Raw genomic sequence first — 23,880 nt, 5'->3', positions numbered from 1 at the left:
TCTAGGTACACTCATTGAATTGTTTCCAATGCATTAACATTCCAATACAAAATACATCACCATCTCCAAGAGATAACGCAGTGGAGTGTGTATACATCACCATCTCCATGTGGCTAAACACTTTAATTCACCTTCCCATTCTCACACTGACCTTTCTGTCCTAGGTTCCTCCATTGTCAGAGTGAGGCTAAACACAAATTGGAGGAACAGCATCTCATATTTCGCATGGGTAGCTTTCAACCCAGTGGTATGATTTTTGATTTCTTTAAATTCAAATAACCCCAGCATTCCCTCTCTCTCCATCCCTCCCCCACCGAAGTCGCACCAGCTTCTCGATTTCACACAATAAACAGCTAAAACAAACAGCTTGTTTAAACCAGCATCTGCAGTTCCTTCCTACACATTAACATTCTCCTTGCAATAAAATGTACTGGTGCTATGTTAAAATAAAATCCGCTTTTCGCACACCCAACTTTCACCTTAAACTCTCCAGCAAATTACTTATTTTAGGCCAATCAATACTATTCCATGTGTAGGAAGGAACTGCAGATGCTGGTTTACACCGAATATAGATACAAAATGCTGGAGTAACTCAGCAGGACAGCCAGCATCTCTGGAGAGAAGGAATGGGTGACGTTTCGTGTTGAAACACTTCTTCAGACTCAGTTACTCCAGCATTTTGAATACTATTCCGTATTCCCTAGTTACCGACCCCTCCACCAATGGGAATTGCATCTCATTACCTACTTTGTCTGTTGCTCAGTCAGATCCCTTTACAATCTTAACTGCTTCAAGGTGAACAATAGCAAATTCTCCAGCCCACTTACAGTACGTAACCTAAGACCGTTAGCTATTACATTTTTGTAATCAATCTATTCTGACCCCTTTCCAAAGCCTTTACATCCTTCCTGAGATATATAGGAATATATAAGATATTTAGGTCAGGTCGGGGGAGTTCCCCCCGCCACGGGTACCATGTAATCCCGTGCTACTTGCTCCATAGTCGGATAGTCAGCGTCTAAACCGTCTCCCCCATCTGGTTTGCCAGGTGAAGAGGGGGCTGTGGACCCCCAGCAGGACCAAAAACAAGACCTATCAAAGGGCGGATGGGCTTCTAGCGAGCCAACGGCCATCCACACTTCAGTAGAAGTTGCGATCACTGTCGTACATAGCATTGTAAGGAATGATGATAGAAACATAGAAACATAGAAATTAGGTGCAGGAGTAGGCCATTCGGCCCTTCGAGCCTGCACCGCCATTTAATATGATCATGGCTGATCATCCAACTCAGTATCCCGTACCTGCCTTTTCTCCATACCCTCTGATCCCCTTGGCCATAAGGGCCACATCTAACTCCCTCTTAAATATAGCCAATGAACTGGCCTCAACTACCCGCTGTGGCAGAGAGTTCCAGAGATTCACCACTCTCTGTGTGAAAAAAGTTCTCCTCATCTCGGTTTTAAAGGATTTCCCCCTTATCCTTAAGCTGTGACCCCTTGTCCTGGACTTCCCCAACATCGGAAACAATCTTCCTGCATCTAGCCTGTCCAACCCCTTAAGAATTTTGTAAGTTTCTATAAGATCCCCTCTCAATCTCCTAAACTCTAGAGAGTATAAACCAAGTCTATCCAGTCTTTCTTCATAAGACAGTCCTGACATCCCAGGAATCAGTCTGGTGAACCTTCTCTGCACTCCCTCTATGGCAATAATGTCCTTCCTCAGATTTGGAGACCAAAAACTGCACGCAATACTCCAGGTGTGGTCTCACCAAGACCCTATACAACTGCAGTAGAACCTCCCTGCTCCTATACTCAAATCCTCTTGCTATGAAAGCCAACATGCCATTCGCTTTCTTTACTGCCTGCTGCACCTGCATGCCTACCTTCAATGACTGGTGTACCATGACACCCAGGTCTCGCTGCATCTCCCCCTTTCCCAATCGGCCACCGTTTAGATAATAATCTGCTTTCCCGTTTTTGCCACCAAAATGGATAACCTCACATTTATCCACATTAAACTGCATCTGCCAAACATTTGCCCACTCACCCAGCCTATCCAAGTCACCTTGCAATCTCCTAGCATCCTCCTCACACCTAACACTGCCCCCCAGCTTAGTGTCATCCGCAAACTTGGAGATATTGCCTTCAATTCCCTCATCCAGATCATTAATATATATTGTAAATAGCTGGGGTCCCAGTACTGAGCCTTGCGGTACCCCACTAGTCACTGCCTGCCATTGTGAAAAGGACCCGTTTACTCCTACTCTTTGCTTCCTATTTGCCAGCCAGTTCTCTATCCACATCAATACTGAACCCCCAATGCCATGTGCTTTAAGTTTGTATACTAATCTCTTATGTGGGACCTTGTCGAAAGCCTTCTGGAAGTCCAGATACACCACATCCACTGGTTCTCCCCTATCCACGCTACTAGTTACATCCTCGAAAAATTCTATAAGATTCGTCAGACATGATTTACCTTTCGTAAATCCATGCTGACTTTGTCCAATGATTTCACCACTTTCTAAATGTGCTGCTATCCCATCTTTAATAACTGACTCTAGCAGTTTCCCCACTACCGATGTTAGGCTAACTGGTCTGTAATTCCCCGTTTTCTCTCTCCCTCCCTTCTTAAAAAGTGGGGTTACGTTTGCTACCCGCCAATCCTCTGGAACTACTCCAGAATCTAAGGAGTTTTGAAAGATTATTACTAATGCATCCACTATTTCTGGAGCTACTTCCTTAAGTACTCTGGGATGCAGCCTATCTGGCCCTGGGGATTTATCGGCCTTTAATCCATTCAATTTACCCAACGCCACTTCCCGACTAACCTGGATTTCACTCAATTCCTCCACCTCCTTTGACCCGCGGGCCCCTGCTATTTCCGGCAGATCATTTATGTCTTCCTTAGTGAAGACGGAACCAAAGTAGTTATTCAATTGGTCCGCTATATCCTGGTTCCCATGATCAACTCACCTGTTTCTGACTGCAAGGGACCTACATTTGTTTTAACTAATCTCTTTCTTTTCACATATCTATAAAAACTTTTGCAGTCAGATTTTATGTTCACTGCCAGTTTTCTTTCATAATCCATTTTTCCTTTTCTAATTAAGCCCTTCGTCCTCCTCTGCTGGTCTCTGAATTTCTCCCAGTCCTCCGGTATGCTGCTTTTTCTGGCTAGTTTGTACGCATCATCCTTTGCTTTGATACTATCCCTGATTTCCCTTGTTATCCATGGATGCACTACCTTCCCTGATTTATTCTTTTGCCAAACTGGGATGAACAATTTTTGTAGTTCATCCATGCAGTCTTTAAATGCTTTCCATTGCATATCCACCGTCAACCCTTTTAGAATTAATTGCCAGTCAATCTTGGCCAATTCACGTCTCATACCCTCAAAGTTACCTTTCTTTAAGTTCAAAACCATTGTTTCTGAATTAACAATGTCACTCTCCATCCTAATGAAGAACTCAACCATATTATGGTCACTCTTGCCCAAGGGGCCACGCACAACAAGACTACTAACTAACCCTTCCTCATTACTCAATACCCAGTCTAAAATAGCCAGCTCTCTCGTTGGTTCCTCTACATGTTGGTTTAGATAACTATCCCGTATACATTCCAAGAAATCCTCTTCCTCAGCACCCCTGCCAGTTTGATTCACCCAATCTATATGTAGATTGAAGTCACCCATTATAACTGCTTTGCCTTTGTCGCAAGCATTTCTAATTTCCTGTTTGATGCCATCCCCAACTTCACTACTACTGTTAGGTGGCCTGTACACAACACCCACCAGCGTTTTCTGCCCCTTATTGTTTCGCAGCTCTACCCATACCGATTCCACATCCTCCAAACTAATGTCCTTCCTTTCCATTGCGTTAATCTCCTCTCTAACCAGCAGCACTACCCCACCTCCTTTTCCTTTCTGTCTATCCCTCCTGAATATAGAATATCCCTGGATGTTCAGCTCCCAGCCTTGGTCACCCTGGAGCCATGTCTCCATGATCCCAACTATATCATAATCATTAATGGCTATCTGCACGTTCAACTCATCCACCTTATTACGAATACTCCTTGCATTGAGACACAAAGCCTTCAGGCTTGTTTTTACAACGCTCTTACCCCTTATACAATTATGTTGAAAAGTGGCCCTTTTTGATTTTTGCCCTGGTTTTGTCTGCCTGCCACTTTTACTTTTCACCTTGCTACCTATTGCTTCTACCTTCATTTTACACCCCCCTGCCCCTCTGCTCTTGTACCCATCCCCCTGCCACATTAGTTTAAATTCTCCCCGACAGCAGTAGCAAACACCCCCCCCAAGGACATTGGTTCCATTCCAGTCCAGGTGCAGACCATCCTGTTTGTACTGGTCCCACCTCCCCCAGAACTGGTTCCAATGCCCTAAAAATTTGAATCCCTCACCCTTGCACCATTTTTCATGCCACGTATTCATCTGCAATATCCTCCTATTTCTGCTCTGACTGGCCCGTGGCACTGGTAGTAATCCAGAGATTATTACCTTTGAGGTCCTACTTTTAAGCTTATCTCCTAGCTCCCTAAATTCATCCTTTAGGACCTCATCCCTTTTTTTACCTATATCGTTGGTGCCAATATGCACCACGACAACTGGCTGTTCACCCTCCCCCTCCAGAATGTTCTGCAGCCGTTCAGTGACATCCCTGACCCTTGCACCAGGGAGGCAACATACCATCCTGGAGTCTCTTTTGCGGCCGCAGAAACGCCTATCTATTCCCCTGACAATTGAATCCCCTATTACTATTGCCCTTCCACTCTTTTTCCCCCCCTCATGTGCCGCAGAGCCACCCATGGTGCCATGAACTTGGCTGCTGCTGCATTCCCCTGATGAGCAATCTCCCTCAACAGTTTCCAAAATGGTATACCTGTTTAGGAGGGAGATGACCGCAGGGGACTCCTGCACTACCTGCCTACTGCTTTGCTGACTATTGGCCACCCGTTCCCCTTCCGTCCTCTTACCTTTTACCTGCGGTGTGACCAACTCACTGTACGTGCTGTCCACGACTTTCTCAGCGTCGTGGATGCTCCAGTATGAATCCAACCGCAGCTCCAATCGTTCAATGCGGTCTGCCAGGAGCTGCAGCTGTACACACTTCCTGCAAACATAGTCACCAGGGACACCGACCATATCCCTGATCTCCCACATGTTGCAGGCTGAGCAAACCACGGGGCCAATCTCCACTGACATATCCTACTCCCAATTTAACAATATTAAATATTAAAAAACACAAAAACTTTATCTGTTAAACTTTACTAATAAATACTGTACCCTTAACTCCCAGAAACCTTAACTCCCAGAATCCTTACCTCCCAGAATCCTTAGCCTAAAGGCAAAAATGTAAAAATGTAAACCAATCAGAGGCTTCCTCTGAACCAATCAGAGGCTTCCCCCAGACTCCTTCTCTGGAACGTTGGCGATTTGGTCGCAGGTTACAGCGCAGGTACTCCTCCCCTCTCACCAACGGCTCCCTGGGCCTCTGTGGAAACAAGCCCCGCGGTGTATTTTATACTTACAGCGCAGGTACTCCTCCCCTCTCTCGGCCACGGCTCCCTGGGCCTCTGTGGAAACAAGCCCCGCGGTGTATTTTATACTTACAGCGCAGGTACTCCTCCCCTCTCTCGGCAACGGCTCCCTGGGCCTCTGTGGAAACAAGCCCCGCGGTGTATTTTACACTTACAGCGCAGGTACTCCTCCCCTCTCTCGGCAACGGCTCCCTGGGCCTCTGTGGAAACAAGCCCCGCGGTGTATTTTACACTTACAGCGCAGGTACTCCTCCCCTCTCTCGGCCACGGCTCCCTGGGCCTCTGGAAACAAGCCCCGCGATGTATTTTATACTTACAGCGCAGGTACTCCTCCCCCTCTCTCGGCAACGGCTCCCTGGGCCTCTTATGATAAAGCATACACACCAAAATCCTATACTTCCAGCGGCGGAACTGGAGGACAGAGATGTGTGGTGCATCCGTCACCATTCCCATTGGAAACCAACACCACTGCGTCGCTAATTTTTTCCACAATGATGAATGAATGAATAAGATATGGCATCAAGAACTTGGCAGAACATTCCATCTGTGCATTTATAACCCTAGATTTCTTAGTTTCTGCTCCCATTTTAGTTTAGTTTTTTAGATTAGAGATACAGCGCGGAAACAGGCCCTTTGGCCCAACCTACAAACCTGCGCATCTTTGGAGTGTGGGAGGAAACCAAAGATCCTGGAGAAAACCCACGCGGTCACGGGGAGAATGTACAAACTCTGTACACACAGCACCCGTTGGGATCAAATCCCGGTCTCCAGCGCGACAAGCGCTGTAAGGCAGCAACTCTACTGCTGCGCCATCATGCCTTTTCATTTTTAAAGCTCTAGTCATTCTTCTTACCAAAATTTTACTTTCCCCATTTCTCAACGTTAAATTCCATGCACCATCTCTCTATTCATCCCTTTGGGAAGCTACTCGCCAGAAAACCCGCCTTTCAATGTACATCTTTCATGTCTTTTATTGTCGCGTTTCTGATATCATCCCATTCAGTTCCTCTTCACTAGAATATCACAACCCAATCTCCAGTGCTCGAAGATGAGTAACAGCCACTGAAATAGAATTTCACTAACCAGTCTAAAACTCTTTGGCACGTCAAAGTGGCACCTTCTTCAGGAGAAACTGTGGCAGGTTTTAAGTCTGCAAAACAAAGGATTAATACATTTGGAAAAAGCAAGCACATGAACATTGAGAGACCTTAACAAGGATGGTGAAGAAATAATCATGATAAGGCTATCAGTGTATACTACACTAAATGAAACCTGACAGTAACCTTTGGAATATATACATGGACATCCATAAGTTTCATTCAGTAATTTCCTGTTCCTCTGAATGGGGCACTATTTTAATGCCTTCTGTAGTATAGTCTATAAAATGTTCTGATTTGTTGCATGAGGTACAAACTATATTTTTAATCACACATTAAGCCATAATTGCTGCTCAATAATGTATTTGCTGCTTAAATAACTATTTTTCATGTGATTATCATACACCCAAACAAAATTGTGAAAAATTCAAGGAGACACAAGGAACTGTAGGCAGTACAGCACAGGAACAGACTGTTCAGCTACAATGCGTGCCATTCATGACAGGGCTGCCAATTCTCACGCATAGAGAGTTGCAGCTCCTGCCATGGAGCAGCCTCAGTGCAAGAGTCCCGGGCCCTGAGAGGCGTCGGAAGCGTTGTGCCGCGGCCACGAGAGTCTCTGTGCTGAATTCTCGCTGGTGAACGGCATGGACCAGGCTGCGGCTCGGTGCATCCTGGAGAACAACCAGTGGCTGCTGGAAGTAGGTACCAAGCACTAGGTAGAAACGGTGGAAGATAGTGGCCTTCAAATGGGGGTGGTTGGAGAAAGCATCCTGCTTGCCTGCTAGATTTTCACTTACTGTAACTGCAGGAAAAATGTTCCCGATGTTGGGGAAGTTCAGAACCAGGGTGTAGATTGGTTATTGCAAGTGAACCAATCATAGTAGAGTAGCATCATTAACCCCACTTTACCTTATGATTTATATTAACACTCACTTCCTACATTAGGTAGTCTTGGAAGCGGTAGTAATGAATTAACAACTAACAACCTGCTGTACCGCTATACTATGTATTACAATTAAAGATGACTTTGAACTCCAGACCTGTGTAATATAATCATTTACATGGTGTCAGTCAGTGTGAAGTAACCCACTGTGTCCCTATATCAGGTTTTATTTGTGTTTTATCAGTTTCATTTGTATCACTATGGCTCACTCATGCTGCAAGCCAGTGCAGCTCATCTTCGATTCAGATATCGGGAGAACGATGGAGGCTATTAGAAATCGACTACGGACACTATATCAACATTGTCCATCGTAATGAACCAGAGGGTAACCAGGACAGCGCAGAGGATCATTGGCTGCCCTCTCCCCTCCCTGATGGACATCTACACCTCCCGCTGCCTTAGCAGGGCAAAGAAGATCATCAAAGACAGCTCCCATCCTGCGTTTGGACTGTTCGACCTGCTGCCCTCTGGAAGGCGCTATAGGTGCATCAAATCCAGGACAAACAGACTCAGGAATAGTTGCTTTCCGAGAATTATATCTACTATAAATTCAAATTCACACATGCACTGACTACACCGCCCAACACGGACTTCCATCTGTATATATGTATATATGTATGTAGCGCCGCAGAATTTGTGCACCTATTCTCCCCCCATCTCCCTTCTGTTTTTTGTTTTTTCTGTTTCTTGTTTTTTGTGCTAAATTGTATGTATGCACTGAGTACGAGCAGCTTTCAGTTTCACTGTACATGTATAGTGACAATAAATGGCATATCTATCTAGATGCTGTCAAAGCTTCGCTTCTACTAAACCTGGTGGGACCTGAGGCTCTGATGATAACACAGACTTTTGACTTCGCGCCATCGGTTCTCGACGCCAATGATGAGGTAGTTGTACGTGACCCCAATGTTTTACTGCGTAAATTCCGGGACCTACCCTCAAAACGTATCTTAGAAAGAACAAAATTCTTCGTGAGACACCAGCTTCCCGATTAGCCTGTGGAAAGATTTATTTGCGATTTGAAATATATGGCTCAGCGATGCCGCTTCGGGGCTATGTCAAACAAATTAATCAGGGACAAGCTTGTCAGTGGCGTGACTGATCAAAAGCTAAAGACTGAGTTGCTGCGAAATGCTGACCTAACCCTTGAACAAGCTGTGCATGCCTGCCGAACGTCAGAGATTGTGGCTCCACTTGGTGACCAGTTTGACATTCAGAAAAAGAGTATAAACTTGACGGGTTTCAACAAATGCCCAACACCGACAGCTAACAGAAGATTTATGAACGAACCGCCGCAAACGGCTAACCGGGGATTTATCAATGAGCTGCCGCAAAGATGTCCAAATTGTAACTATTTCCACAACAAGGGACGAATGTTCTGTCCTGCAAACGGCAAGCCATGTAATTATTGTCAGAAGATGAATCACTGCAGGTCCCGTGGGAACAGACCTTCCAGCTCAGCGTCTAATCTGCACCTGTTGCAACAAGACCAAACATTTCCAGACACACAGGACCAACTTCAATCTGCCCACGAGGACGATCCAATTAACGCATATGAGGAGTCCACTGTGCACACACTCCTACACTAAGCTGGTAAGCTTTTGGATCCGTCTGTATCAATGTTAATTAACAACATGCCTGTGAAGGCCAAATTGGATACTGGTGCCCGCGTGAATGTAATGCCTCTGCATGTCTACAACAAGATAAAAAATAATGAGACCTTGACTAGAGACAGCTCTACCATACATGCTTATGGGGGGGAGGTCTTGCATCTTCTCGGAAGAACTACCTTTAAATGTGTGCTTCAAAACACCACAAGAAATCTGACTTTTTATATCCTAAAATCAGACTCTGTGACTCTTCTGTGCATCCATGCATGCCAAGACCTAGGGCTAGTCTCCTTCGACCGCTCCATTCATAAGCTATTTTTATCTGAAGACCCGATAAAAAGATACCCTGATCTGTTCGATGGCAAACTGGGCAAGCTGCCTGAGACTTACAAGATCGCCATCGACCCCACCATCGACCACCAGCCGATCCTTTTGCTCCACCTCTGCTGTTCAAACTGTCTGTTGCTGCCCCTATCACTAGTCCCAGCATGTCCCATTCTCCTCCACGACCGGCAATCGCGTCTAACAACAACATTACCTCTCCCGCATGCTCACCCTATAGGTATGTTACAATATTTACCTTCAGCGGCGCTGCAATTCTGCCACTGGCCGTGTGCGCAATTTTGGCACGTTTGGGGGGGGGGCGGGGTTAAAACGCAGTTTTCTCCGCCCTTGTCCTGGATTATATTTTGTTGGAGTGCAAGCTTTTGCTGAAGAATCGTTCCGACGGCCGTTCTGTGTTGTTTTTTTTTTAATTTGCCAGACAATTTAATTGCTGGAGTGATTTAAAAATCAGCTTCTGAAGCCGTCAAGGCCGACAACGGGGACGGATTTTACGTGGGGGACAGGTAAAAGAAAGTAGTTTAATTTTATGTATAAAAGTGTTTCTTAAGATGCATTTAATTCACATTTTAAGTTGCGAAACTGTGATTTCTTTCCCCGTACGAACCGGCAGTGTTTTTGCTGCCGATATGGGGACTAAATCACTGCAACCGCAACATTCCAATTGATCTCATTCCAGAAAAACCCACTCGCAAGCTGATTTAAATGGCCATTAATTTACAGGTATTAAACATTAAATTCCTTCCATTTGGCCTATAAACACATGACAATGAGATTTAAAAATTATGTTATATTGTGAATTATTGTGTGAATGTTATTTGGACACTTAGGCTATTTTAAAATGTTAATCTATTCTTAAGAAATGGATAAATGTTTAGATCTAGTAATTGAATTTTGTAATTAGCTACAATTAGGTAATTAACTGATTATATGCTTTAATTTCAAGTCATCTACGTAAGATTGTTTCATATTTGTTTCAGAATGCTTCAATCTACAATAACTGAACATTTCTTTCAGTTCTCTTAATTTTTAAGAAAGTCATGGGCTTTTGACTGCTCTTGATCACAGCTTTTGTGTTAAGTCAATGGAAAAGCAATAGGGAACAAGATGCTAATTTCCGAGTACGAAAATGGCCATAACCTTTTTAATATTGAAGATATGAAAGTGAATTAGGTGTCAAATTAAACTTCTTTTTATGCTTTATCTGATGGGATAAATTACAGACTTGATTTTTTTAATCTCAAAATGTTGTAACATTGATACACCCTACGCCTAAAGCGTCCCCAGCTGCCTTCTCCCTTCCGGGTTCACTGCCTCCCTCCCCCACTAATTTTTCAGGTACGGAGGGAGAGGAGTTGGTTCGTACGCGTTCGGGTCATATTAGTAGACCGCCTGACAGATACGGCGAGTATGTTTAAATTTGCGCGTCTTACCTGTGCTTTATTATATTCACTCTTTACGGGGAAGGATGTAGATTGGTTATTGCATGTGAACCAATCATAGTAGAGTAGCATCATTAACCCCACCTTACTGTATGCTTTATATTAAAACCGACTTCCTACATTAGGTAGTCTTCGAAGCGGTAGTGATGAATTAACAACTAACAACCTGCTGTACAGCTATACTATGTGTTCCAATTAAAGATGACTTTAAACTCCAGACCTGTGTAACTAATCATTTACACAGGGGTCACACCGTTTAAGAATAAGGGGTAGGCCATTTAGGACTGAGATGAGGACAAACTTTCTTCACCCAGAAAGTTGTGAATCTATGGAATTCTCTGCCACAGAAGGCAGTGGAGGCCAATTCACTGGATGTTTTCAAGAGAGTTACATTTAGCGCTTGGGGCTAGCGAAATCAAGGGGTATGAGGAAAAAACAGGAAAGAACTACTGATTTTAGATGAACAGCCGTGATCATATTGAATGACAGTGCGAGCTCGAAGGGCCGAATGGCCTATTCCTGCGCCTATTTTCTATGTTTCTATGCTTGAGTATATGGCAATAAAATTCGACCACTTGATTTTGAAGCATTCATGCATGGTGGAGGTATAATGTAGTCAGAGTGAGACAGTGTGAAAACAGGCCCTTCGGCCCAACTTGCCCACACCCGCCAACATGTCCCAACTACACTACCTGCTTTTGGTCCATATCCCTCCAAATGTGCCCTATCCATGTATCAGTCTAACTGTTCCTTAAATGTTGGGATAGTCCCTGCCTCAACTACCTCCTCTGGCAGCTTGTTCCATACACCCACCACCCTTTGTGTGGAAAAAGCTATCCCTTAAAAAGTTACCTCTTAAAAATACTTCAAACAAAATACATTGAAATAATACTTCTACAATGCACTAAAACATGATTTTAATACATCAAATTTCAAAAAGTCCACACCCTCCCCCCACTGGGTTGCTCCACTGCCTTGCCGGAAACCTCCAAGGTCAGTGATCACTCAGCCTCCCCATTTTCAAAAACGCCCCGTGGCCCCTGGTTCAGACAGAGAGCACCGCCAGATGTGAGCGGGGAACTGAGGCCAGTTGTCCGTGATGTCTGGATCCCAATGCTCAGCGCTTCGTGTTTTAGATTTGGCCAATGTTATTGATTTGTAATTAGCCTGATTTGTAATTAGTTGACAAAACCTTAATTTATAAATCTGGAATATCCAGGGGGATGGGATAAGTGTAATATTAAAATGACATGCAAGGTGTCAGGCTTTCTGTCACAACATACACCCCCGATAACCCATTATTTCCTTCAGTTAAATGTTGGGGTGGTAGCACTATTGTCATTTGCCACTCAACTATTATGTTTGTTTACCTCACTGACTATTTCTAACCCCTCCCCAAATTCTTTTGACAGGTTGAATAGAAATGTCCCCAGTCTCGTTGTTTTATTAATTGAACACGTAGATGAACATCTTCAAGGAGTGTAATCAGATGGAAACTGATTCAGATGCGATGTTTAAGAGATTGTTCAAAGAAAGGGCATATTTTAAAGGAGTGACAGAGATACTTGCAGGGGAATGTGTGAGGAGGTTATTATTTGTCTTTAGTTTTAGCTTGAACCAGGACATCTGAAGATTCAAAGTTTAATATAGTAATTGTGCTGATACTGATTCCAACCAACCACGTAATGAATGTTATCCATTCCGGAGGTTTTATTTGTCTGATGCCATTTAAACTTCACTTGGATTTCAATCACTTCAATGTAAAAGTAATTGGGAATGGGGAGCATTGGAACAAAAATTTGCCCTTGGTACATATTAACTGTAATATTATAATGTATGCACATTGGTAGGTGCAATCAAAACAAAGATCTTTTTATCATTGTTGTGTTATGAATACCACAGAAAATATTATGTACTCTCAAGGTCACATTTAATAGAATAATATTGCTTAAATATATAGTTATTGGACTTTGCATTTTGGAAAGGTCCCAGCTGAGAAGAAGACAGCAAAATACTGAAAATATTGGTGGTGAAAATAACTTCAGGACAGTTTGTTAGGAAAATGAAGGAAATGGTACCAGAATACTTATACAGCTGAGTGAGTATAATTTTATGGATGAGAAATTGTGTTCAACCAATTGATGACTTCTTTGACAAAGTAACTTGCATGTTAGATAACAAGGAAGCCAAAGGATGTAGCAAATTTTGTTATACAAAATTTGGTCTGTGAAGTGCCCCTTAAAATATTACCGCATTAGATAAGCACCTGTGAACTTGAACGTAATAGGTTAAGTCCAGGGGGTCCGATATGGGGCTTTATGTGTGGGCTAGATATATTGTCAGTGCAGAGGGGCTAGGAGCAAGGCCAAGTGTGCATCCAGAGTCAAGGTCTAGAATAGTACTAGGTGTGCAGTCAAAGCTGGGACAATGGGAGTGTTCAGCACTGGGAACATAAGCAGGTAAGCAGCTATGATCAGGGTAGAATAGGGGGGCAGGTGTAAGGCTGGACACAGGGTCAGGAATGAGAGAAGGTATGCAAGTGGAGTCAGGGTCAGGAGTAGTACCCGGTGTGCAGTGAGACCCAGGTTGGTCAACATGGGCAAAGTGTTTGATTATAATATGATTTCCATACATGAATATACTAAGATCATTCATGTGCTGCACCTGTTGATCAGAGCCTGGCTCTACTGTGGAATTTAATTAGGAATGTAATTTAGCCTAACCTTATTCATAGCTAATCCAATTTAAAGCATAAATATTGCATTCAAGTGTAAGTTAACAGACTCGCTACAGTATGCACCAGATTGCACAATTTCAAGCTGAAAAATGCAAAAGCTCCATTCCCGCCACCCCGCTTGGTTGCTACGCTCCCTCAGGCTTGGTCTCTCGCAATTTCTTACTCCCAACACTCGCCCAATGCTGGCAGCCTTGCATTCATGATCGACTCTTATCTGCCTGCACATAATCCATATTCCTCCATTCCCTGCTTATCCATATGATGATCCAAAAAGTCTCTTAAATGCCACTATCACATGCATGATTGCGTAATTTTTACTGAGTATAAAGGAGGTTTTACAGCTAATATCTGACATCAGAAAAAGATAAAACGATGCCAAAGATCATTATATCTTTCAAGGCAGCTTTCCAATGTGGACAGGCTTGTCATTTCACTGCTGACCCTAGAATGCTGCTACTTTCTGAAGCACATTCTGGTGATTGCACGTGTGAACAGGTTTACGGAACAAAATTATATTTTGTGTCAACAAAACATTTTTAACACAACTAAACCAACCAGTACATGAACAAGAATTCAGAAACAATCAGGCAGACATGAATCCTCTGTCTCACCTTCCATGTTGGCGAGGCTCTTCACAAGCGTAGTTCTTACACAGTCAGAATCCATCCTAATGATGATTAATACCTGCTCAAGAACAGTTATATTTGAAGTCTTCAGAAAAGTTCAGGAGCATCAACAACATCAATGTCTCCAGTAAATAATATTTTAATTTTAAATGAAAGAAATCGCTTGCTTAATTGAAAAATGATCAGCAAATTGTTTTACATTTTGTACAACCAAAAGTTCTACTTCCTAAGTAAAAATTGCTTGATATAAAAAAGTGCCTGCCCTGTCACATTAGTAATACACTTTAATTCTCCTTCCCATTCCCACACAGACCTTTGGCCTAGGTCTCCTCCATTGTCAGAGTGAGGCTAAATGCAAATTGGAGGAACAGCATCTCATATTTCGCTTGGGCAGCTTATAGCCCAGTGGTATGAATATTGATTTCTCAAACTTCAGGTAGCCCCAGCATTCCCTCTCTCTCTATCCCCCTCCCCCACCCAACTCATTTCCTTTATCATCATTACTTTTTTGCATTACTTTCATTCATTGTTCTTTATCCCTCTACATTATCGTCTATCGTTTTCATTATCCCTAACCAGTCTGAAGAAGGGTCTCAACCCTCAACGTCACCCATTCCGTATCTCCAGAGATGCTGCCTGTCCCGCTGAGTTCCTCCAGCTTTTTGTGTCTATCATCGGTTTAAATCAGCTTCAGCACTTCCTTTCTACACATTAGTATTACAATTCGCTGGTATATTTTAAAAAGAGTGCCAAATCAAAACATTATGCACTCTCCATGCAACTGTTTGAGAGCAGATGAATTTCAAGGCCACAGTTCTCATGTTGCTATATGCACAAAATGTGTTACAGAGATTAGGGAAAATATAGATGAAAATTAAAACGACAATGACTAATACTAAATGATAAATGCTCACAGCCTTCCAATTTAACATTTGCCGAGAGTTTACTTAAAACACACCTCGCTATCAGAAATCATCATCATGTTACTTTGTCAGAATATGACATGAATAAATGTCACCCTCTATGTCATAATGAACCTTCTAAGAAGGGTTCCTACCTTGCGCTGCCTCGAATGAGCAGCATGCAACCACTTTGTTAACTGATTCCGAAGTTCAGCTACTTTGGGGTTGCATTCTTGCTTACTCTGACTCACATATTGCACAATTCTTAGTTTCTTCCAGATATCATCTAAACTTGCACCCAATGTGCTTAGATACATTTCTTTTGCTCTGAATAAATAACCTGTGTGTGAAATTTAGAAAGAAAGATACTTAAGAAAATTGACAAGGTGGTGAGTACCAGTATTTAATACAGGGTTTAAGTTTCAAAATTAAGTAAGGCGCAAAGAGCTGGAATAACTCAGGTCAGGCGGCATCTCTGGAGAACATGGATTGGAGAACATGGATAGCTCAAGCATCTCTGGAGAATATGCATCTATCCATGTTCTCCAGAGATGCTGCCTGATATGTTGATTTACTCCAGCAATTTGTGTGCTTTCTTCAGTTTTATTTCCTTCAAGTAGTAATGGTTGTGTTGAAACTTTAAAAAATATATTAATATCTTAAATCAGTTTTGATGAAAGATGCTTCTCTTCTCAGATGATTTCCAGAATTTTCCATTTTTATTTCTATTTCCACTATCTGCAGCATTTTGTTTTTTTAACAACATTTTATATATTTTGCTTTAAAAGTCAATTTGCTCAATAATAACAAAATTCTATCTATATTTTGCTGACATATTTACAAGTAGAACACCAATTATAAACCTTTAGAAAATTACAGCAACCATTACGTGACAATCAGAAGAATCAGAACATTAGAACATGCAACTGTTAATTTTGGGCGGCCACAATTGAAAATGTTCCCATTATGTAGTGAAATGTGATAACCACCATTCCTGGGTCATTTTGTGTCATGCTGGAAATTCGACTGAGCATTCCCGTCATGAGTCACACCTGCATATCTGATATGATTTCCACATAAGATACGTCAATCATATATTCACCATACAAAGCTCCTCCTGGGTGTTAGTAGGAAAATTAATCCATAATGCCCTGGAAGTAACCGTTGTGTAACAACACTATATATATTATTACAGATTTGGACTGAGACCCCACTGAGACAAAGAACTATAGTATAGTTTAATAGCTGACCTCTTTTATAGCTGTCAGTCTTTTTATATTTTTCCCCAATATAAACAATTATACACAACAAATAATTAATATTCATTTGTTTGCTAGTCACCTTCAAGAATAATGTTCTTGAATTATTGATCTCAAATTTTTTTTTATCCCCTCCTTATAAGATCTCTCTTATAACTACAGCCTTTATCTATACCTTTCCTTCTCCCCACTTGGCTCCATTTGCCCATTTCCTTTACCTTATCTATTTGTACCTACGAACCACCAACCTCTGATTCTAAACTCCTCTTTCCACCTTCCATAATTGGTTCCCTCTAACCATCTACCTAACCTGGTTCCATCTACCACCTCCCAGCTCCTGCCATATCCCACCTTCTCACCTCTCAATGCTGGCTATATTTCCACTATATTCTTAGTCCTGATGCAGGGTCTCAATCTGAAACATCGACTAACCCTTTGACCCCACTTCCTCCAGAAGTTAGTTTTTTGCTCCAGATTCCAAAAGCTGCAGCCTCTTGTGTATACATTTTCATCTTGCCAGTGGTTACCAAAACATATTTGCTGCTATGTACATACCGATTGCAGTGTCTAAGTCACACATCAATAGAAGATCACGAATGGTCACTAATAGATGAAGAATTGCTGAAAGCTTGTACAAGTGAATATCATTTTCATCATGCTTGTCTAGTACGGAAACAAAAGGAAATTATTTAATGCCACTGAATATCCTGACTTCAACTTTGGAGCAGATTGATACTGCTAATATTGCTTATTATTTTAATTTTGCCGTTAAATATTTCCTAAATAACATGTATCATGTTGTGAGAGTTTGACCAAGAACAAACAATCCATTTGTTCTATTTTAGTGCCAGCATAAACTTATGTCGTTCTAAGACTACCGGCAGAGCTTTAAATTCAATTACTATAATCTGTTTGAACCCATACCATGGGAATCAAAAATGTTCAAATGTGTTCAGATCCAAGAATGTAAACAATAATTAAAGTTCAAGTTAATAAAGTTGTAAAGACAGTCAGGTGGTTTTACTTGGTTCTCTATTTATTTTTGCAAAATACATATAATGTAACATGCATGGTACTGCAGGTGATGGGAAAGGTTTTCAATGAACACCAGAGCATTTAGGAAAGTTAATGGGGGTGTCTTGAGGACAGTCTACGTTATGTCGAAGAGATGCTGGATGTCCTAAGATGTATGATAGATCATTTTTTTAAATTCCAAAAATAAACTTTATACTAAATATAAAAAATATACAAAACAAAACTGTATCAAACTCTTCTCAGTGCCTAAATATTCAATGGTCAAACTCAGTGGTGTTCGCATTTGTCTTTAAACCAAAACTCCTGGCTTGGTCAAATATATCCAAGGATACTGTGGGAAGGTAGAGAAGGACTGAGATATATGAATTATCAATAGACATGGGCGAGTTGCCAGTAGATTAGAGGGTGGCTAATGTTGTGCCTCTATTTAAGAAGAGCTGCAAATAAAGCCAGTAACCCTAATGTCTGTGGTTACAGATATATTAGGTAGGAAAGTTACTGGAGAGGATTTTGACAGATCAGAAATACATGAATCTAGAAAGACAGGGGCTGATTACAGATAGTCAGCAAGGTTTTGTGGGTGGAAGATCGTGTCTCACAAATTTGATTGAGTTGTTTGTAGCAGTAACCAAGGCTGATGAGGGCAGGGCCAAAGACGTATTCTACATGGACTTCAGCAAGGCTTTTTTTTAAAAAACATTTTGCATGGTAGCCAGCTCTGGAAGGTTAGATCACATGGGATCCAGGGAGAACTAGCTAACTGGATACATAATGGCTTCATGCAGGGAAGCAGAGGGTGGTAGTGGAAGGTTGTTTTTCAGACTGGAGGCCTGTGACTAGGGAATGGGTGATGGGCCCATTGCTGTTTGTAATCTATGTCAACAATTTGGATGAGAATTGTACAAGACATGAATAGTAATTTGGCAGATTACACTAAAATGGATGATATCATAGATAATGAAAATGCTTATCAAGAATTACAGCAAAATCTTGATCTGCTGGGCAAGTGGGACAAGGAATGGCTAATGGAGTTTAATTTAGATAAGTTTGTAGTGATCCATTTTTGGAAATCGAACAAGAGCAGGACCTTCACAGTGAACTGGACGACACTGGGGAGAGTTGTAGACCAGAAGAATATCGAAGTACAAGTACATAGTTCCCTGAAAGTAATGTTGCAGGTAGATAGGGGTGGTGAAGAAGACATTTGGCACGTTGGCCTTCATCAGTCAGGGAATTAAGTACAGAGATGGTACATTATGTTACAGTTGTAGAAGACATTGGTGAGGCCACACCTAGTATATTGTGTTCAGCTTTGTTCACCATGCTGTAGGAAAGATGCCATTATCTTGGAACGGTGCAAAGAAAATTTAAGAAGATGTGACCAGGACTTGAAGGCCTAGGCTATTGGGATAGATTGGACAAGCCAGGACTTTATTCCCTGGAGTGCAGGAGGCTAAGGAGTGATCTTATAGAGGTGTATAAAATCATGAGGAGAATAGATAAGGCAAATGCACAGACGTTTTCCCAGGGTAGGGGCCTTGACTTAAGGAGAAAGGGGAAAGAATTCATAGAAACCTGAGGGGCACCGTTTTGCTGTATACAGAGTGTGGTGAGTATATGGAACGAGCTGCATGAGGAAGTAGTTGAGAGCAGGTAAGTTAAAAGAAATTTGGACTTGTACATGGATAAGAAAGATATATGCAGCAAACAGGCAAATTTAATCATCTTAGTTGGGGCATCTTGGTGGGCATGGATGTGTTGGGCTGATTATTTCAATGATACTTTATCGTCACATGTACCTAGGCACAGTGAAGTTTTTGCATACAATCCAGTAAAATCATAAAGCAGACCTCACCTCGGAAGTACACACAGAGTTGCCATGTTTCTGGTGCCAACAAAGTTACAAAAGTTCATCGAACAGTCTTTTTTTACATGCAATCATTATGAATTATTTTAAGAATGACAATAAAGCCCAAAAATCTCCATGTTATAGAAACAAATTGAGATGATTATAATTCCAGGATCACATATCAATCACATTATAAAGTAATATTTTGTTTATTTAAGAAATATTGTTTACTGGATATAAAAGTGCGTGATGGACTTAATATCTTGCCCACACCAATCTATTCCAGAATCAATGCTCCTTGAATCAATGCAATTTATGTGGTGACGATCCTGACACTATTAATTTTAGGATACAGAGTCAGTGAAAGGGCAACAATGATTATAAAGCTGCGTGTGTTGCAAATTTCTGACGAGACAAATTTTAAAAGTTGAATGCTGATACTCATTCTTTAGAGTGCTGAATGATCACAGACAATAGTCAGGACAATAAAGCAAATATTGTTGTTGCATCATAAATAAACAAATTGGTCAGTCAAGTAGACAGTTCTCTTTCAAACCGCCTCCAGTTCTGCTGCAGATACATCTTCCTTTGAAGGGTTAGTAGCTTGTCTCTGTTTATACTTATACCCTTGTCCCAGTTTATACTTATATCAAGGTTTATCTTCTGTTCAATGAAGACTACCAAGTCATTGATATTGGAGAAATTGGCAACAATAGTGATACCAAAGGACAAAGGAGGAAAGTCGGGTTAGGGTTTTCCTGTTTCAAGATCATCATTGTCAGATCCTCGTCTTGATCCGAATATAATAAACACACACTTCAAGGACACTGAACATAAATGCTTTGTTTCATTCATTTGTCATTCCTTTACATCCCAGCAACATGTGTCCTCTGACTTTTCTGACTCATAGTGACTCGGAATACATTTAAATTCAGTTCAGTTCAGTTTATTGTCACATGTATCGAGGTACAGAAAATATCTTTTGTTGTGTGCTATCCAGTCAGCATGATTAATAAGACATTGGTTACCATAACATCCCTCCCTTGACAAACAAAAAGGATATCCGCATCTTCATATTGTGAACTGAACATTCCAACACCATTTAGTATATGGCATTTGTTACATTGATATCGTATCATTTTCACATGCAAACACATCTCATAGTCCTCGTATATCTTAGGTGGGCTTTTCTGACGCTTTGGTCTGGCCACTGCCTCTGTCTGCACTGGTGCTGGATTCTGATCTGTTACGTGCTGTTTCACCAGTTCATCATCTCGATTCTGGTTTTGCATCAAGCCATTTGATTTGCAACTTTGTACAACCTGAAGGACAGATTCATAGCAAAAGGATTTGAGTATAGGAGCAGGGAGATTCTACTGCAGCTGTACAGGGTCTTGGTGAGACCACACCTGGAGTATTGCGTACAGTTTTGGTCTCCAAATCTGAGAAAGGACATTATTGCCATAGAGGGAGTACAGAGAAGGTTCACCAGACTGATTCCTGGGATGTCAGGACTTTCAGATGAAGAAAGACTGGATAGACTCGGCTTATACTCGCTAGAATTTAGGAGATTGAGGGGGGATCTTATAGAAACTTACAAAGTTCTTAAGGGGTTGGACAGGCTAGATGCAGGAAGATGTTGGGGAAGTCCAAGACAAGGGGTCACAGCTTAAGGATAAGGGGGAAATCCTTTAAGACCGAGCTGAGAAAAACATTTTTCACACAAAGAGTGGTGAATCTCTGGAACTCTCTGCCACAGAGGGGAGTTGAGGCCAGTTCATTGGCTATACAGTATTTAAGAGGGAGTTAGATGTGGCCCTTGTGGCTAAAGGGATCAGTGGGTATGGAGAGAGGGCAGGTATGGGATACTGAGTTGGATGATCAGCCATGATCATATTCATATTAGCCCTTTCTGGCTTTATCCCTCCCTTCACCACCTCCAGTTTAAATTACAGTTGGAATATTTTGGAGGACCAAGTAACCAAGAACCAAGGTGCAGGCTCGAAGGGCCGAATGGCCTACTCCTGCACCTATTTTCTATGTATCCCTGATTTGATTTTCCAACTCATCTCCATAGTTGCAGCCCTCAGAAAATTGACACAATCTTGTGAGCAATGCTTTCTCCCTCTCTCTGTGTCTGCGGAGATACATGTATTTGAAATGTAGCATTTGTTTACACCACATAATGCTTATTCAAAGCAACAATAGCCATCACATAATCTGCTTTGCCTCCTGAAAGGGTCCAGTCTTTTCAGACTGGTCTTGCTTTAAGTAGGTGTGAAGTGATCGGGGAGGAGTGGGTGTAGAAGGGTCCAGTCTTTGCAAACTGGGGTCTGGCTGTGTTGGTTGGCGAGGGGGGAGGGGATACCAGGTTTACGTTTCTGCTTGTCAAAACTGCAGTAGAACTCATTCAGGTCGTTGGTCAGCTGACGATTGTCCAAAGAGCGGGCGCTCTCCTCTTGTAGCTGGTGATTTCTTGCATGCCCTTCCAAACTGAAGAAGAGTCACTAGCTGAGAACTTGCTCCTCAACTTCTCAGAGTACCTTTCCTTGGCAGCTTTGATTCCTCTTCTCAGCTTGTACTTTGCCTGCTTGTAGAGGTCTGCACCCCGCTCCTGTAGGTTTCCTCTTTAGACTGTCGGAGCTGTAGTGTTCTGCAGTTCTGCAGTGAACCAGGGCTTGTCGTTGTTGAACCAGGTCCGGGTCCTAGTTGGAATGCAACCGTCCTCACAAAAGCTGACATATGATGATACAGTGTCTGTATACTCATCGAGGCTTGTGGTTGCTTTCCTGAACACATTCCAATCCGTGCAGTCAAAGCAAGATTGTAGGTTCTCAATGCCCTCGCTTGAAGATTTAGTTGAAGATACATATTTGAGTGACTCCAGCAGGGATTTAATTAATGATCTCTTCAACTGTGCTATTATCCTTTCAGCCAGTTATGATCACAGGGAATTCTCTTGTTCCCTGGCAACTAGTCATTCAAGGGCTCTACAGCACCTTTAATACATGATCATTTTTTCCAATAACAGGGAGGTTAAATTAAAGGAGAATGTCTCTTTACTGGAATTTCACAAAGTGTATATCTCATTCCACAGCTTTTCTGAAGGGTAATTCCAATATCTTAATTTAACTCATTCAAAATTGTAGGTGTAATTTAGCCACATGCTCTCATTATATTCATTTTGGGATAGATGGATATAGAGATTGCTCTGGTTATCATCTTTCAAAATTCCACAGATCCTGGAATTATATTCTTTGAATCCAAATTCTTTGAGAATGTACTCAGCAGAGCAGATTAGTTCTAGACCTGAAACGTTAAATGTTTTCCTTTCCACAAATGCTACCTGACCTGAGTGTTTCCAGCATTTTCTGTTACAAGGTTCTAATCTACCAACCTGCTCCATCACACAGGCCTCTGACAAAAAGAGTTTAGGATGGGACCATAAAAAACATGAACCACTACCCACGCCTTGGGAGTCATATTGAAAGCGAATGCAGATGGTTCTGCCATGTGACTTGAAAGGGATATATAGACAAGCTGATTGAATGGGTAAAAACATGGGAGATAAGATACAATGTGCAAAATTATGAGGTTATCTAATTCAATTTAAAAAAATCCAGATTAATTTAGTCCGGGGAACAGGGGACTCGTGGATCGTGGCATTGTGATGGGCTTGAGAAAGGGATGGGTGGATGTGGTAGGGACCCGAAACATATAGTGAGGAAGGTTGAGAATGAAGGGCACATAAAAATGTTAAAGGCCATTAACCTGGAGAATCCATGCATAAGAAACCATTGCCACAGAGCTAGTCAGGCTAGTCTCTTCTGAATAGTGTTGAAGGATGGCTGGCTTTTTGTGCATGTTAAAATGAACTGCAAGAAAATACACTCAAATATGCATTGAACACTCTTTGATAGTAGTGTATGCCCAGACACCTTTGTGCGTAAGCATGTCATATGCAAAGAGAAACTGCACCAAATTTGAGTCCCACCATATTGACATTCTGATTCATTCCTTTTCATTACAAAAAGCTACTGGACTAGTATTTTCACTGCGAGCTCCATTAGACAGTGGTGACTTTCATTGATCCTAAGTGCAGCTCTTGACTAATTGTTTATATTCTGATTTAATCTATTGTAAGATTACAATATGTCTCAATGTCCTCCTTTTTCACAGATCATATTGACTACATGACACAATGATCACTTGTGCACATTGAGCACAAAGTACATCAAAAGTAAATCTATTACATAATAGTAATATTGCAGGACCAACAAAACATAGAACTGCACAGTTAAACCATTTGCCATATAACATTTTGGTTGCATTGAGTTACTGGAAAAAATAATGGCTATGATAAGCAGACCACAAGCTGAAAAGGGAAAAGGGAATATGAAAATTGGGAATTACAAGAAAAGTAAATATTAATTGTGTTTATTGAAATATGTGAAGCCTGTTTGCTTCATTTGTCAGCAGA

The 23,880-nt window shown here is 41.7% G+C and overlaps 1 protein-coding gene across 1 annotated transcript in view; it reads right to left on the bottom strand.

The window, feature by feature from the left end:
- Positions 1–14,630, bottom strand: part of LOC129695470 (protein shortage in chiasmata 1 ortholog) — a 47,628-nt gene extending 32,998 nt beyond the window's left edge. Inside the window, exons 1-2 of the mRNA XM_055632445.1 lie at positions 14,341–14,630; positions 6,639–6,705 (exon numbers count right to left, since the gene is read on the bottom strand). Of these exons, the coding sequence (XP_055488420.1) occupies positions 6,639–6,705; positions 14,341–14,395 (122 nt within the window). The 5' untranslated portion in view covers positions 14,396–14,630. The remainder of the gene's footprint in view (positions 1–6,638; positions 6,706–14,340) is intronic.
- Between the last annotated feature and the right edge of the window lie 9,250 nt (positions 14,631–23,880).

The sequence above is a fragment of the Leucoraja erinacea genome, chromosome 3 (assembly GCF_028641065.1).
Source record: "Leucoraja erinacea ecotype New England chromosome 3, Leri_hhj_1, whole genome shotgun sequence".
Lineage (NCBI taxonomy): Eukaryota > Metazoa > Chordata > Chondrichthyes > Rajiformes > Rajidae > Leucoraja > Leucoraja erinaceus.
This window is presented reverse-complemented; position numbering and strand designations above follow the sequence as displayed.